The 16,379-nt window shown below is 47.7% G+C and overlaps 1 protein-coding gene across 5 annotated transcripts; it reads right to left on the reverse strand.

Moving 5' to 3' along the window:
- Positions 1–4,571: 4,571 nt before the first annotated feature.
- On the reverse strand, positions 4,572–16,313 carry LOC109687406 (leukotriene-B4 omega-hydroxylase 3-like). 5 transcript variants are annotated; one of them, XM_020165288.2, is made up of 13 exons: positions 16,000–16,307; positions 14,296–14,313; positions 13,104–13,230; positions 10,288–10,341; positions 10,069–10,196; positions 9,266–9,387; positions 7,758–8,028; positions 6,428–6,494; positions 6,120–6,249; positions 5,633–5,766; positions 5,475–5,539; positions 5,225–5,307; positions 4,572–4,847 (listed from the first exon to the last, which is right to left on the reverse strand). In XM_020165288.2, the coding sequence occupies exons 1-13, from the start codon at positions 16,195–16,197 to the stop codon at positions 4,670–4,672; spliced, it is 1,575 nt and encodes a 524-aa protein (XP_020020877.2). In that variant the 5' UTR covers positions 16,198–16,307; the 3' UTR covers positions 4,572–4,669. The 5 variants fall into 5 exon arrangements, with proteins under 5 accessions (XP_020020877.2, XP_020020879.2, XP_020020876.2 ...); XM_020165290.2 differs by lacking the exon at positions 14,296–14,313 and adding an exon at positions 15,281–15,294 and having other exon boundaries at positions 15,996–16,307; XM_020165287.2 differs by lacking the exon at positions 14,296–14,313 and having other exon boundaries at positions 13,104–13,272.
- Positions 16,314–16,379: the final 66 nt, after the last annotated feature.

Below are 16,379 nucleotides of genomic sequence, written 5' to 3' on the forward strand. Positions count from 1 at the left end.
GGAGGCTGAACTGGCTATGGGTGGCCTGGCTGCCTCCTCCCTACCTGGGCAGGTGGCCAAGGTACAGGGGCCAAGGCACAGGGGCTGGTTGCAGAAGAAAATGAACTCGGTCCCTCCCACATCCACAGTCTACTCAATCAGGGGACAGATAAAGGTAATTCTGAGCAACCCAAACCCTCCAAATAGAGGGTACAAGATAAAAACATGAACTTGGGTATTCAGAGAACAAGAGACCAGTTCAGGCCAAGCCTTGTCCTAGAACATCTACCCAAATCTTCTTCAAGTTGCTCTGGGGAATGTCAGGCCCCATTTCCTGTACAGAACTCAGAGGCTCTGACATTATTTGCCAGCCTCTGCCTACCAGCTGCCTAGCCTAGGAAGGATTCAAGTCCTGCCTTCAAGCAACCCTGGGACTGAGCTGAGATAGTTTAGGAGCTTGAGCAAAGATTCCAGCTCCTCGTGGGATTTTCTGGGTCAAATATCAGCTGATATAGCTCACATGGAGGCTGGGCTCGGATGGAGATATCAGGTGGAGGGAGTGCAGGGGCCTAGGGGCTGAAGCCAGAAGGGCCCTGAGAAGGTGAGGTATGGCCAGACAAGGTCAGAGTCCTTCCTTTTCTTTATGAAGTTTTCATAGCACTTTAAATAACAGTTACTCGTCTATAAAATTACAATGTATGGGTTCAAATAGGAACTGTTTATAGCCATGACTGGCACACAAGAGGACTCCATACATATGACTGTTGAGAAGGCAGTGAGCATTGTGGTTGGGCAAAAAACTAACACACACAGTGGGTGGCTCACATCAGGACAAGCTTTGTAGCTCTGGACACATCTCTTTACCTCATTGTACCTCATTTTCTCACCTACAGACTGGGGATAATAGCAAGGTGGTTGTGAAAATTAAATAAATTAAAATGAGCAAAGGATGACAACAACACTGCCTGGTCTATGGATAGTACCAAGCCTGTATTTACCTTTATTACTGTGGTGTCAGAATGAAGACAGGCACACCTGTCAGGGAACTTGCTGGCTGCAAGCATCCCTCATTCATTCCATGGACGATAGCTGGCTTTTAGGAAAGCAGCAAGTGCCTTGCTCGGGGTCAGACAGCCCATGGTCAAGGTCAAGATCTGCCACTCAAAACCTCTGTGACCTTGAGCTAGTGACTTACCCTTGCTGAACATCAATTTCTCCTAGGCCTATCCTAAGAGAGTCGTATTGGGAGTGAAGGAGACAGCCAACCTCAGTGTCTTAGTTTGAATTCCCGAGAAGCAGACCCCAATGCAGGGTGTGAAGTGCAAATACTTCATTTGGAGGCGATCCTAAGACAAGAAGTCAACAGCCAGTTCTATCTTTGGGTAGTGATCTCAGGGAACACCAGCAGGACGGTGAGAAGTGAGGTGGGAAGGGGAGGCAGAAGTAAAAGGGGACTGGGTGAAGGAAATTTGGACTGTGGAACAGTGTGGCTCAGCCTGCTGGGGGTTCTGGGAGCTAGCACTGCAGACACACCTCAGAGTCATCCCTCCCAGAGTGACAGGGCTGTGGTATATATATATCCAACAGCCACCCCTCACTGCCAGGGCTGTTTCCAAGGGCAGTGTTTCTCCAGAATGTCTGCACTATAGGAACCAGTACCAGGGACATGGGGAGGGGACCAACTCAGTAGCTCCACCTATGGGCACAGCCCAGTGTAGATGGGTACTTGTGCACACATTTGCATATCTAAACTGTGTTAATGACATACGCACAAACAAGCACAGTTATGTACACACATGCACACACATAGAGTACACATGTACACACATGTGGGAGACCAGTAACTGAAGCACTGAGAAGAAACCTTGATGTGAGCATGGTCATGTCAGGTCCTTTGTGCTGAGAAGGCAAGGCCCTGGCAGGATGGAAGTGAGCAAGGTTCAGTACGGCTGCACGTCCTGCGTGGGAAACAGGACGTGTTTACCTTTAGACAAGGACAGTCAGAGCAGACTCCTGCTCACTACGTGACTTAGCCCATGAGAACCTATCTTGACTTCTGCACATGCACTGAATAAATGAATGTGCTTGGATGCAGAGGGAGTCACAGGCATCTCTCATCAGGAGCATCAGACCCATCCAGTCCCAGCTTTTGTCTGTGTCTGTCTTTGTGTCTTTTTTCTAACCCCCAGTCACCCCTAGTCAGGTTAACAGACTTGCTCACGCTGGCTGTGACACATCCATTTCCACAAATGCGCACACTCAAAGACACACAGAGTCACACTCACAGTCTCTCACATTGAAGCAGTCCTTGGAGCCTACTGCCCCACACTGTCCAGCAGAGGAAGCCTCCTCTACGCTCAGGAGGGGAACAGTCCTCACAGCACCCAGAGACAGCACCAGGCTTGGGTGTTTTGAATTACTTGGCAGTTGTGACAGAATCTCCAGACCTACAGACACTTCCTACTCTCTCTCTCTTTATTCATTACCAATGCGATCCTTGGCAGACTCTCAAAGCCTGTTTGAGTGGGAATGAAGACATGAACACCCAGGTACAGATGAAACTATAAGCAGTTGGCTTCATCATGAAGTAAATAATGGAGCATCAACTAGTGAGAAAGTGAGGCCAAGGAAAGGATTGTTGTGTTTGAGGAAAGGTTATTGTTGGTACTCCAGTGGGAATAACACTGGGTCAGTACTAAAAGATCAATTAAATTTCAATATTCAATAGAACAGCAAAGTATGCACTATGAACAAACCTGACCTGTGGTCACTTTTTTTTATGGACTATGGGCTAAGAATGGTTTTTAAATTGAAATAAATGCTTGTAGGAGAAATAGAGGAAACAAGGTGGAACATGCAAGGCCTAAATTATTTACTATATATGGCCACTTCAGAAGAATATGGCAGCTCCTGCTATGTAAAATTATAAATTACTGGAAAATAAATGTCTTAAAGAATCAGTTTTTACAATAACATGCACCTGTAGAAATGTGCTGAGGTGTAAATCTAAGAAAGTATGTGCAGGATATCTACTGTAGAAACTTTAACACACTAATGAAAAAAATCCAAGAAGATCCAAAGAAATAGAGACATCTATAATGTTTATGGATAGGAAGCTCAATCTTGTTAAGATGTGGAAACTACTTAGCAATAATACAACATGTAATATGCAATATACTAATGAAGACAGTCAGACTCCAAAGATACACACCGTACAAACCCACTTATCCAACCTCAGTGAAAAAGTGTTACTATAGACAGAGAATAGGTTACTGGTTTCCACAAGTTAGGAGTGGAATGAAATTTATTAGTGCCAGGAAGACTGTTGTGATGGTGGTTACCCAACTCTAGGCATTTGTCATAACTCAGAATTGTACACCAAAGATAGTATACTGTACTTCTGAAAACTTCATTGTAATTTTAAGATGATTGGAGTAGCTATAGTCACATGTTATTTTCTAGGTATACCAAGAAAGGGTATGCCAAAAAGGTGTGTACTTAAAGGTGAAAAAAATGGGAAGGTGGAGAACCAATATTTTTTACTATGTGTTTTAATTTTTAAAGTAGTGAATGTAAAATTTATTACATTGAAAAGTTGTAGACACCACCTGTCAAAGAGTCTGGCCATTATGTCTGATTGGTCACCTCAGCAGATCTGATGTGCCTAGGTCTGAAAGCCACAGTGAAACACATTCTTCATAGGTAAGGAGCAGCCTCAGAAGCCAACCTGACAAACTCGGCCCCATTTGCCACTTACTGACCCAATGACAATAATGTCTATGTCTGAGTAAAGAGTTAATGTCTATGTCTGCTAGGCAGGCCCTCACCACTGGAGCCACTACCTCAGCAATCCAGTCCTCTTAACCAGACCAAAACGTCAGTAAGGGTGGAGTTTCCAAGCCAAGCTTGTTCCAGGAAATCCTACAAGGATATATGTGCATCCCTTGCTATGAAATGAAATCTCTAGTGCAAAAGTTATTTGAGAAGAGTAACAATTTTCATTGGCAATCATATCTCAAACCATCAATGTGCAGAAAGGTAATTCATGGAAATGAGAACAATACTCTGAAATTATTAAAGTAGTTTAAATGATTTTTCTAATATTATGCTTTTCTTTCTTTCTTTCTTTCTTTCTTTAAAAAAGGAATGACTAGAACTTAATACAAAGATTTAAGACCACATGATATGATAATTAACGTCCTAGAAATACATCAAGGTGGTGGAAACGTAGGGCAACTGCAGGTTTTCCTCCCTGACAGAGTCTCAAACCTGCCTTTAACCCTGGTCCCCCTCTTCCACGAACACCTCGCCTCGTTTGCTTCCCAGAGAATGTACCATCAGCGTGGGTACCCTGTGGTCAACCAGAGGCAGTCAGACTCTTGGGCTCGGAGATACTAAATTCCTGCCTCCTCCACCCTAGGATCCCTACAGTCCCCTAGTGCCCACTACCATTGCTAGTGAGGCTCAGACACAGGTGACAGCACAGTTTATTACAAGGATTCAGCATGGTGGTGGGTGGGGTCAGGGGTTCCAGGGCAGACACGGGACAGCGTGGTCTTATCCCTGGGAATCTGCATGGTGGGTGGGTGGGGTTTGAGGTTGGAGGGCAGACGCAGGTGTGACAGCGTGGTCTTATCCCTGGGAAGCTGCTTGGTGGTGGGTGCCCACGGTCGGGTCCCGCAGGCTGTGGTCACCGAGCGCCCGCGCGCAGCGGCTCCACCCGCAGCCACAGCCCGCCCTCTGCGCGCAGGATCAGCTCAGGCTTCCTGCGCGGCTCCGCGTGGTCGGGCAGCACGCGGAAGCGCAGCAGCGTCAGCGCCAGCGCCACCTTCATCTCGCTCATGGCGAACGTCTGTCCGATGCAGTTCCTATGGGCGGGTGGAAGGATGACTGCCCGGGACCCCACTCGGGGCCCCAAGGCACCGACCCTATCCGGGGACCCCGCCCCACCTGCCTAGCCCCAGGGGCGTGGAGTGCCTCACGTGCTGGGACCCCGTGTGGACTACCATGGCCCCATGCCTGGCACAGACCCCAGACCCCAGACCCCAACTGAGAGCAGCAGCGAGGAGGGGCTCTGAGCGCCCCACGGTCAGCTCTGGTCCTTCGCAGCCCTATTCTCCAAAACTCTGCGGGAACCTGCACAGCTGAGGCAGGAAGGACACCTGGGACAACACCTGGGACACTGATCATCTCAACCCCCACCTCTTGTCCATTGTCACGTCAGCCTCCCACTGTCTGGTCTCACCTGGGCCCCGCAGAGAAGGGAATAAAAGCCATAGACGACCTGTCCTTGATGTTTTCTGGGTCAAAACGGGAGGGATCATAGACCTGCAGGACAGAAGGAGACAAGGTTGCTGCATGTAGTATACTGCACAGCGAGGAAGTGACAGGTCTGTCTGTGCTGGGGAAAGGGAGGTTTGATCCCCGTGTCAAAACTTGGCCACCTCCCCTAGGACTTATGATGGACAAGCACTGGGAGGAAGGGGAGGCAGCACCTCAGGGTTTGGCCACACTTCTGGGTTGTGATGGGTCCCAAAAATACTGATGACGCAGACAACGCCTGTGGGAGAGGAAAGGTATCTCAGTACAAGGTCACTGTGCATGATGGATCCTGCTTTCTGCCCAGGAGCCCCTTCCCCTGACGCTGTGGCACCTTTGGGGATGACCCGGCCATCTGGGAGCACTACGTCCTGCGTGCAGCAGCGGGAGATGGCCATGACCGGCGGATGCAGCCGCAGACTCTCCTTGATGCACATGGTCAGGAAGGGCAACTGGGCCAGGTCGTCCCTAAGGAAACCCCCAGCCCTTAACAAATATGCAGGGAGCAAAATAGAGGCTACCTGTGTTGCCTCTCTACCAGTATAAAACCCTGATGAATCAAATATGTGAGAATTAGAAAAGAAAAGAATTAGGAAAGTACAGAAGAAAATTTAGCCAGATATCTTTACAAGCTCTTTCTGAGCCAAATGCCACATCCATTGTCCTCCAGGAAAATGGTTAAATTTGTGTAAATCTAAATATTCCTTATAGCAAAAGAGCAAAATTAAAATGCAAAGGAAGAAACAAAAGAAACACTTCTAATTGGTTTTAATAAAAATACATTTGGGAGAAAAGGAAGGTAGAAAGTAGACAACATTTACCATTCGATCTCTGTAGGGTCCCGGTCCCTCAGGAGCTCCTGCACCTCCTGCCGACAGCGCTCCTGATGTTCTGGGTGCTTTGCCAGATTGTACAAGATCCAGGAGAGGCCACTGGCTGTGGTGTCATGGCCTGAGGGACATCCAAGCAGGCTTGGGTACCTGGGCTAATTCAGCACCAGAGAGGGTGGACAGCAGCCAGGCAGTGAGGCCCACAGGCAGGATGGGAAAAAGGGAGGTAGGGCTAAGGAAGTGATCCAGGTCCACCTACCACATTCTGACCCTCAGTAATCCCACAGTGGAATCCTCACCCTCAAACATGAAGGTGTCAGCCTCTGCTCGTATGTCCTCATCTGACAGCATCTTCCCATCTTCATCCTGGAGAGAAGGCAGGCCTCTCCAAATCAAACAAGGACCCAGGGCTCCTGATCTAACTTGAGACAATCTCTAAAGATCCATCCTCCATCCAAAACCCAAACCCACTCCCACCAGCAGTCTTCTCTTGGTCCCAATTACTAGAGTCCCCAAACCACAGCATCCTAACTTGGCTTCCTTGTCACTTATTTTAATCCCTGGTGGGAAGAATCAATGATCCATAGATATTGTCATGTTTCTGTATTATGCAGGATGCAGGGTTACACGATGATTGAATGGTGTTACCTTGGAAGTTAGAGATTAATCATTACTCCAAGGACATATGCACCCAATCCAGGTGGCAAATCTAGAGAATCTTATATCCGCCAGAGACATGTGGTGTGCAGACACAGATGTCATCTTTGCACTGAGAAGCTGTTTATAGCCCAGAACAAAGTTCTCACTACCTCTCCCTGTTTATCTCTTTCTTGTTCACTCAGTAGGAGAGATGAGGCAGATTGCACCTGTTTTACATAAGTGCTAAAACTCACGGTGTCCATGTCTTCCTCCTGGGGGGAAAAGCCTGCTGCACATGCAAGAAAAAGCATTACCTGGGCCAGGAAGGGTCTGCTGGAATGAGGAGCCATTGCTACAATCCTATCTGGCTACTGCTGTTGCCATGAGTTATAGAAACTCTGCTCTGATCATATTTTAGTGCAGATATCAACATAGATAGAGAGGCAGATACTGTAGTACAGATACTGTGGTAACATTAACTTGTAATTAGACTAAAACTCCAGCACTTCCTGGTTTCAGATTCATAGTCTACTGCTGAATGTGTTCCAAAGTAATCTCTAAAATATGCCTGCCCTGGGCTTGTCCCTCACTTCCTCAAATACCATTCCAGGCTCCTAAGGGCACCGGGCACCAAGACCAAGTCACTACAGAACTTGTGTAACTTGCATCATTGGCCTGTTATTTTTCTGAGATTTGAATCAAGACCCACTCTACCTCTGAAAGCCATGCTCTTAAATACAGACCTGTGGTCCCAGTACTTGGGAAGTGAAAGCAGGAGAATACTTTCAGGGTAAGAACTCAATACCAGCCTGAGTGACTTAGTGAGAACCATCTCAAAAAACGTAATTAAACTACTAATTTTTTTTTGTGATACTGGGGTTTGAACTCGGGGCCTCGTGCTTGCTAGACAGGTGCTCTACCACTTGAGCCACTCTGCCAGCCCAAATAACCTAATTTTAAAAGATTCATTCTACCTCTGGAGAAGCCCACCTTGGACAGCAGCAACACATCAATGAAGTCCAATGTCTTGCTCTTGGTCTTGGCCAGGAGGAAGTCATCAAGACCCTCATCAGGGAGGGTACGGTGTCGCTCCTGGATGACGGCATCTGTGAATTTATGCACCAGGCGGCAGGCTTTACGGAAGCGCTGCCCATCGGGGGTGAGCTGGTACAGGAAGTCCATGTGCAGAAGTGGTTGTTCATTTCTTTTGGCCACAAGGGCACTGAGCTCCAAGATGGCAGCAATATATTCACTTGGTTTCCTGCAGGATGGGGGCATAACGGGAGGCAACTGCTTAACATTCCTAAATTCAAGGAGCACCTCTCAGCAGCAACTGGGGGTCACTTCCCATCAGGATTTGGAGCATCCAGAAAAGCCGGGATCTACAGAAAGATGGTGGGAATGAGCCATTCTTCATTCTCCACCCTCTCTTCTCTACCTATATTGCATCTCTGTGAGCTGCGCCCATGGCCCCACACCCAGAGCCTAGGGAGAGCATCAGACTCCTCTACTTCCTCTCCTATACAGAAACAGCCTCGGCCCATCTACTGCTGAAACTGTCCACCCAACCCAGACCTCATTCTCTTCCAACTGGATCCTGGCAGCTCCTTCCCTAGTGTCCCTATGTTGATGTCACCTTCATTTAGTATCTACATGAGAGCCAGTGTTCCACACAGCTCAGCTCTGGTCATACCCATCATGCCATCACTTCTGTTTTATAATTTGGAAGTGTACCCTCAAATGTCAGCCTTTGAAAGCTTGATTCCCAGCCCCAAAGGCCTATATCTATTTAAAAGCTTGATCCCGAAATAAAAATAAAATAAAATAAAAGCTTGATCCCAAACTCAGGGTGGTATTGGAAGGTGATGGACCCTTTACAATTTGTGACTGGGGGAGGGGGATATGACATTGAGACATGTCTCTGAGGGAGATATTTGGACATCACCCCCTTTCTGTCTCTCTTTTTACTTCCTACCTCCCATGGGATGAATATCCTCCCCCACCAAGTGCTCCCACCATGACACACTGCCTTGCCACAGGCCTAAAACCATATAGCCAACCAAGAATTAACTATCGTGATTCCAATAAATTTTTTATCCTTTTTAATTAGTTATTTCAGTTACTTTGACACTGTAATAGAAACGAACTGGCACAAGCTGGAAACCTTGAGCAGATCCCTGGCAACCTCAGGATAACGTTTACAGCCCTTGCCAGACTTTTCAATGTCCTGCAGTCTTAGCCTATGCCACACCTACCCCATTTTCATGATGCCTCCTCACTGCCTTCACATATGCTCTGCTCACCACACTCCCTTGTCTTTATGCTAACAATTGCACCACGTGGAAGGATGACTCACACCTCCAGTTTCCTTCCCTTCAAGGCTTTTTCTGAGCTGCATCCTCCAAGAAGGCCCCTCTGGGTCTCTGGACATTCCTCCCTCCCTCACCTCCTCTCTTAGGAGCAGGGCCCAGGTCTCAACACCCTGGGCAGGGACTTACTCCTGACAGTTGCTGTCAAAGCTGAAGACACATTTCTGCAGAGTATCCAAGGTCATGAGGCTGATGTGCTCAAACATGTTCAGACAGGTATTGCCCTTGGAAATTAGACGCTGCCACTTGGCCTGGCCAGACAAGGGGACAGGGATGGGGCTGGGTGTTGGATCCCAAACCCCTCCCCAATTGCAATCACTAGCATGGACTCCCCAGAAATAGCCTCCTGGTCCTTTGTCCCAGGTATCCAACCACAGGGATAATCATATTATACTGGTAGTAAATGCTGTTACTATAGCAGATATAATGTGCTATAGTGAGGAGCTTTGAGCTCAAATCTTAGATTGGTCTCCCATGCTCTGTGGCCTCTTTTGAGCTCTTTCCCCTCCTACAAGTCCCACTTGTCAAGTCTTTCCTTTTTAGTGTATAACCCAGAGCCTTACACAAACGAACACTTGAGTTATGTTCACAGCCCCCACCCTCAAATCTTGAGCAACAGTTGACTTGATTTGGTTTAGTGTCTCATGGAATACTTGCTCCACCATTCCTAGCTTGTCATCTTCATCTTTACTGTGTTGAGTTTATGGGGCTTCTGTGAGAAAAACACAGAAACTAACCCCTTCTGAGAACTTACCATGTGCCAGGGGCATGATTCCACTATATCATCTGGATGACCCTTGAGTGGAGATTTTCATCCCCATTTTACAGGTGAGCGAGGAAAGGGAGGATCAAGCCAGAATGATAGACCAGATCTGTCTATGGCTTCTTTGCCCCTCAAGCCTCTGTTGAGGCCCTGGGTTCAAGGGACTCACATGCATGACATTGGTGCTGTCATTGAAAATCTTCACATATGGCTTCAGGATGTTGAAGTGGAAGGCTGGTGTCAGCATACGACGGTGACGGCTCCATTTGTCACTGGAACTCAGCAAGAGCCCATCCCCTGGTAGAGCAGCCATGATTAGTGGGCTAGGGCAATACCTTCCCCTAGCTCCCAAGGCTGTCCCTGGGGCCCTTTCCCTGCAATTACTCACCCAACCAGGGTTTCAGGAAATTGTAGAAGACTAAGTCCTTAAGCGCCACAGCAGCTGACAGAAGGAAAACCATTGGGGGTCATGGAGGAGGGTAGCAGTGCGGGCTCCCAAGCAGAGGACTGCACTTTCCCCTCCAAGCCCAGTATAGCCGGAGGAAGCAGAGTTTAGTGGAAAGAATGGGGAGGCAAGTGCAGATCAGAACAGGCTGTAGCAGCAAGGGGAGCCAAGGCGCATCCTGACATAGCACCACACACATCACCATGCCTTCACAAGGTTCCCACATGGAACATATGGTCTGCCCCACATGAGCACAGCACCTCACTCTAAGACACCCTGTCCACTCTAGCACTCTCTGACATCTTCTGAAATAGACCTGGAATATGTGACACGAACACCCATGAGTTTACATGTTTTGACATAGACACAGCATAGGAGACTTGCCCTGACATAGCTCCACATGGTCTGACATGAACCAACTATGGTCTGATAGACCTCAACCTGCCCAGCGGACAAGCAACACACCAGATTAAAATGGTCACATTCATTCCCTTGATGTGGCCTTGAAATGAACCAACTGGACCTGAGACATGACCTGGATGTACCCTAAGACTTAAACTGCCTTGGACAAATAAGGTATCTGCCATTTTTCAGGGGGAACTTCAGTCCCAACTTCAGACAAGTCCAGGCATGGCTTAGACATGACCAGCAGGCAATAATGGCAATTACTATTGCTGCTCAACAGAAAGCAGACCAATCCTGACATGCCTCCCTATCCACGGCCCAAGACGAGCCCCACATGTGACGATCTTCAGATGATCCCACATGTCCACCAGGGGTAACCAGCCAAACATACCAGGTGTAACCAGGTTACAGGTTTAATGTAAATGTGACAAGAGTTGGCCTTATTGCTGGTGTGGCCATATGGAAGACTTCATAGTAAATGATAGAGACAACAAGCAGACACGACCAGAGGAGAGACAGGTGGACTGCAGATGAGGCAGACAGGGACATCAGTACCACAGCACCTCCTGCCTGTACTTGAATCACCTACTTAGCTGGAGGCAGCTCAGAGACCTCAGTGGTGGGCAGCTGGAGCCAGTGTAATGTCCATCTTTAGCAAACAGCATGGGAGTTATGGAGGTGGGGGTGGAAGACGGGGATGACTTGCATGCCAGGGTCTCTGCCACCAGCAGCACACATCCCTGGAGGTGCTCGCCAGGCCCTGGGTATATAGGACACCTGCCTACAAGCTCTAGATTTGTAGAAGAACAATATGGACTCAATGCCTGCTTCTCTAGTCTGCCATTGAGAAAGATTGCAGTACAGAAAGCCATCCAGAGCCCTAGGATTCTGCCCAGTCACTAGTCCTCACTATGCTGACCTCTGCCTGGGCTTCCTCCAATACCCTCAGAACACAATAATCCCTGTCTTCAGTTGCTGGGACATAAGTATTCCTACTCCATTCGGATCCCAAACACCACATTTCCATAGCCTCCTCCTTCCTATTTTCTATAGACCATGGCATTAAGGATGAAGTCACTTGCCCACTACCTCCTAAATAGTAAGGGGTCTGCCTGAGACCTTGGTGTGGATCCTTCTGACTCAATAGCCTCAGTTCTCAACCACTCAACTTTTTTGGAGTTCCCTAAAACAATGGCACTGGAAGTCCCAAGCCTGCCAACACTTGGCAATAGAAATGCCAAAAGTTGAAAGAGGACTTTGGACTTTGATTTGGGTCACGACAATTAAAGTGAATTACAGGCCACTTATGGGAACTGGGGGAAAGATGAGATTTCCCATGGAACTGAACTGTGAGTCATCATGAGATCCAAAGGAAAAGGCTGCCTTGAAAGGGAAAGCTTCACACAGGAAGGTAAAACTGACAGAATACAGGTTGTCATTCTTATACACTTGGATGCAACTGTGACTGAACCACCTACTCTAGTCTACAGTCAAGAAGTTCCCTTTCTTTCCTTAGACCACAGCAGGGTGGCTCTCCACCACTTACTACTGACAGAGAACTTGGCAGGCAGAGAGAGCCAGAAACCTGCCCTGGCAGGTGTCAGAGCCATGGTCCCTGTGGGCTGCTGCCCCTTCCCAGGCTCAGCATGGCCAGGCTAAGGATGGGAAGGGAAGAGGACACAGAGGGGAGCCAGGTTGGTATTGGGTGTCCTAGGGGAGATTCCTGGAGCCCAGAGCAGGAGGACACAGGATAGAGTAGCAGGAACTGACTCAGTACAGTGGGAGAGCATGGGAATAACAGACCAGACTCCCCACTTGCCACAAGCTCTCTTGTTGCTCTGTGAGTTGGTCACATTGATGACAGGTATAAAAGAGGCTTCAAAAGCTGGTGATGCCTACTACACAACCGAACCTGCTTTAAACAGTCCCACTCATCCTTCCAGACGCCCCTGCCTCTGTTTTCCTTGAACCCCACCTTCTGACTAGCAAAGAATTCTCTTCTCTTATAATTCAGCAGTCTAGTCTCTCTTTCTGCCCATTCCTGAATCCATGAGGTTGTGGATGTCTCTGACCTGATCCTCCTATTCTAGAATGTGGGCTCCCCCAAGATACGGTGTTGGATTGAGGAACTCTGAGAATTCCAGGAGAACACCACAGTGGGGTAAGTGTTGACAGCAGTGGAGAGAGATACTAGAAAGGGAGCTGGTGAAGACATGAAGGAAAGATGGAGGGAGTTGAGAGAGAGCAGGGAAGGAGGGGTAGGGCTAACACAGAGCCATACAGAAGCATGGGATCATAACTAGAAGTACTCAAATGTGCCATGGCACCTACCACCAGCCACTCCCCATGAATACCTGAGGCATTGAGGACAGATCGGACGATGTCAGGGTGGCACAAATTGATGAGGGGGAAGATGGGACCCATCCACACCATAAAGCCCTGGGGGTAGGTGCCCACTAGCTGAGTCACTTGCTTCAAGCCCTGTTCCGTGGGGGGGTGTCTGGAAATAAGACAGGTTGTTACCTTCTGTGATGGTTCATTTCAGTTGGCATGTTGCCTTGGTTAAGGGGTATAAGGATGGAGGGTGAAACCCCATTTATGTGTCTGTGAGTGTTTCAGATGTGATTAGCATTTGCTTCCTCAGATTGAGTCATAAGACCCAGCATCTACAATATAGCTGGCAGACTCAATTCACTGAGGATGCAGATAAAATCAAAACATTAGAAGAAGGGAAAATTCTCTCTCACTTCCAGAGCAGCACATCCATCTTCTATAATTGAACATCAAAACACTTGGCAATCTGAGTATCAGGGACTGAATGATGACTTTGTCCCATGAATGACTCCAGTTATAATAAAAGTGAATCACATGTCATTTATGTGAACTCTGATGGCAAAGTGAGGTCTCCCTTGAACTGAATTTCTGCAAGTTATCAGGGGACTTGCAGGAAAAGGATGCCTTGAAATGGACTGTCTCACACAGGAAGATAAAACCAAGATAAGAGAGATGGATTACGATGTCATTCTTTGACACCTGGATACACCTGTGCCTGAAGACTACCTACCCTGGTCTACAGATAATAGAGTCCCTTTCTTTGTTTAGATCACACCAGGGTGAGTTTCCATCATTCATAACTAGTAGAGAACTTGGTAGACAGAGAGAACAAAGAACCTGCCTTTTCAGGTGTCAGAACCATGTTCTCTGAGGATTAGTGCAGCTTCCCAGGCTCAGCCTATGCTGTCCAAGAATGGGAAGTGCAGAGTGCAAGGAATGGATCAATGTTTGTGGTAGGTGTCATAGCGGAGATTTCTGGGACACTGAGTAGCAGGAACTGATGAAGCAGAGTGTGAGGGCATGGGAATAGCAGACTAGTCCCCTTTCTACAAGCTGTCTAGTTGCTCTTGGGTATGAAGGTGGTCATAGCAATGGCACATGTAAAAGAGGCCTCAAAAATCTGCTGATGCTCCCTAAATAACTGGACTGTGCTTTAAACAGTCCCATTCATCCTTCCAGATGCCCCTGACTCTGTCTTCTTTGGAACCCCACCCTCTGACTAGAAGAGATCTTACTTTTCCTGTAATTCAGCCATCACAGCCTGTCTCTCCTGCCTGTTCCTGAATACATGAGATAGTGGATGTCTCTGTCCTGATCCATCACTTCTAAAATGTGGGTTCCCTGAGGAGTGGTCTTGGATTTAGGCATCCTGGAGATGGTTGAGGACACCAAGAAGGAGCCCATGGAAAAGAAGTTTGTGAAGACAAGAAGGAAAGATGAAGATGACAGATAAGAGGGAAGGAGAGGATGGGTTACTGTAAGGTTTGCACAGAAGTGTGAAGTGGGTGCGGCAAGTCCTCAGATGTGCCAAAACACCCACCACCAGCAGCTCCCCTGGGTACCTGAGATATTGAGGACAGATTGGACAATGTTAGAGAGGCATAAGGTGATAAAGGGGAAAATGGGGCCTATCCAAGCCATAAAGCCTCAGGGGTAGGTGCCCACCAGCTTAGTCACTTCCTTCATGCCCTGCTCTGTGGGAGGTACCTGCAAACAAGACAGAATGGTCACCCACTGAGATTGTTCATTTCAGGTATCAAATGGCTGAGGTAAATGACAGGCAGATAGCTGGTGAAAAAAGATGTCTGGGTATGTCTGTTAGGGATTGACATTTATATCAGTAGATGAGCAGGAAGACCCACCCTCCACAGTGTGGCTGATATCATCCCGTCCATTGAAGACTCAGATAAAACAAAAAGTAGAGGAAGGGAAAGTTGGCTCTCACTTCTGGAACTGGGACATCCATGAGCTCCTGCCCTCAGACATCAGAACTACAGGTCTTTGAGCCTTTGGGCTCCAGTAATTATATTACCAATCCCTACCAACCCCCAGATCCCCAGATCTCAGACTTTTGGTCTCACACTGAATTCATTGCATCACCAACTTCCTTGGTTCTCAGCTTCCAGATGTCATATTATAGGTCTTATTGGTTTCCATAATTACATAAGTCAATACCCATAGTAAATAGTAAATACACCTTTTCTTCTCTCTCTTCACACACACACACACACACACATTTGGATATATATATATATATATATATATATATATATATATATATATATATATATACATTTGGATGTATGTAAGCACATACACAGATACATGCACACACACACACACACACACACACACACATATATTCCACCTCTGTGGAGGCTTGTGGCCATAGAACATTCTTCAGAAAAACTGAAACCCCAAGTCTGGGTTGACACACAAGCAAAAAATGGTCCTGGCCAATTGCAGGTGACTTATACCTGTAATCTTAGCTACTCAAGAAGTAGAGATCAGGAGGATCTGGTCAAAGCCAGCCCAGGCAAATAGTTTGCCAGACCTTATCTTGAAAATATACGACATAAAAATAGATTAGTGGAATGAGTCAAGTGGTAGAGTACCTGCTTAGCAACTATGAAGTCCTGAGTTCAAACTGCTAAAAAAATGTCTAAGGCATGTAGCAGACCCAGGACAACAGCGCCCATCAGAAGGGCTGAAGTCCAGCAGTGGAGAATGTGAAAATACCATTGACCCTCACTGTGATAGCCTTCCCTGGAGGCCCCTAAGAGGTGCACCAATGTGGATGGAAATGCATACAAAACAGACTAGGGGAAGGAGGACAGGGATGGGAGAATAGCTTGTGCAGCACGAGAAGGATTTTAGACCACAATCAACCCCAGGCCAGCCCTGTGGTCAACTCACCAGGCCCAGGTGACCAATGAGCCAGTTCTGTTTGGGGGGCTGAGGGAAACATTGGAGGCGACGAGAGTTTTCATAGAAGGCGTAGATCTGGGTCAGGACATGAGCCAGGAGCCAGGAGGCCCCAGCCAGCAGCAGGAGCAGCCATGGGGAGGCGGCCACCGACCCCAGGCCCAGCCAGGACAGGCTCAGCTGTGGCATCCTGCAGAGCAGATGGACAGAGAGTGAGTGCCTGAGTCTCAGGAGAGGAACAGGGAATACCAGAGACACATGACAGGGTTGCAATGACTGTGAGTGTAGGGAGCAGGGCAGGAAGGGAAGGGAATTGCAAGGCAATGCATGGAAAGAGGCAAGAGAAGGAACAGGAGGAGGAAAGGGAGGAT

Source organism: Castor canadensis, chromosome 14, assembly GCF_047511655.1.
Source record: "Castor canadensis chromosome 14, mCasCan1.hap1v2, whole genome shotgun sequence".
Lineage (NCBI taxonomy): Eukaryota > Metazoa > Chordata > Mammalia > Rodentia > Castoridae > Castor > Castor canadensis.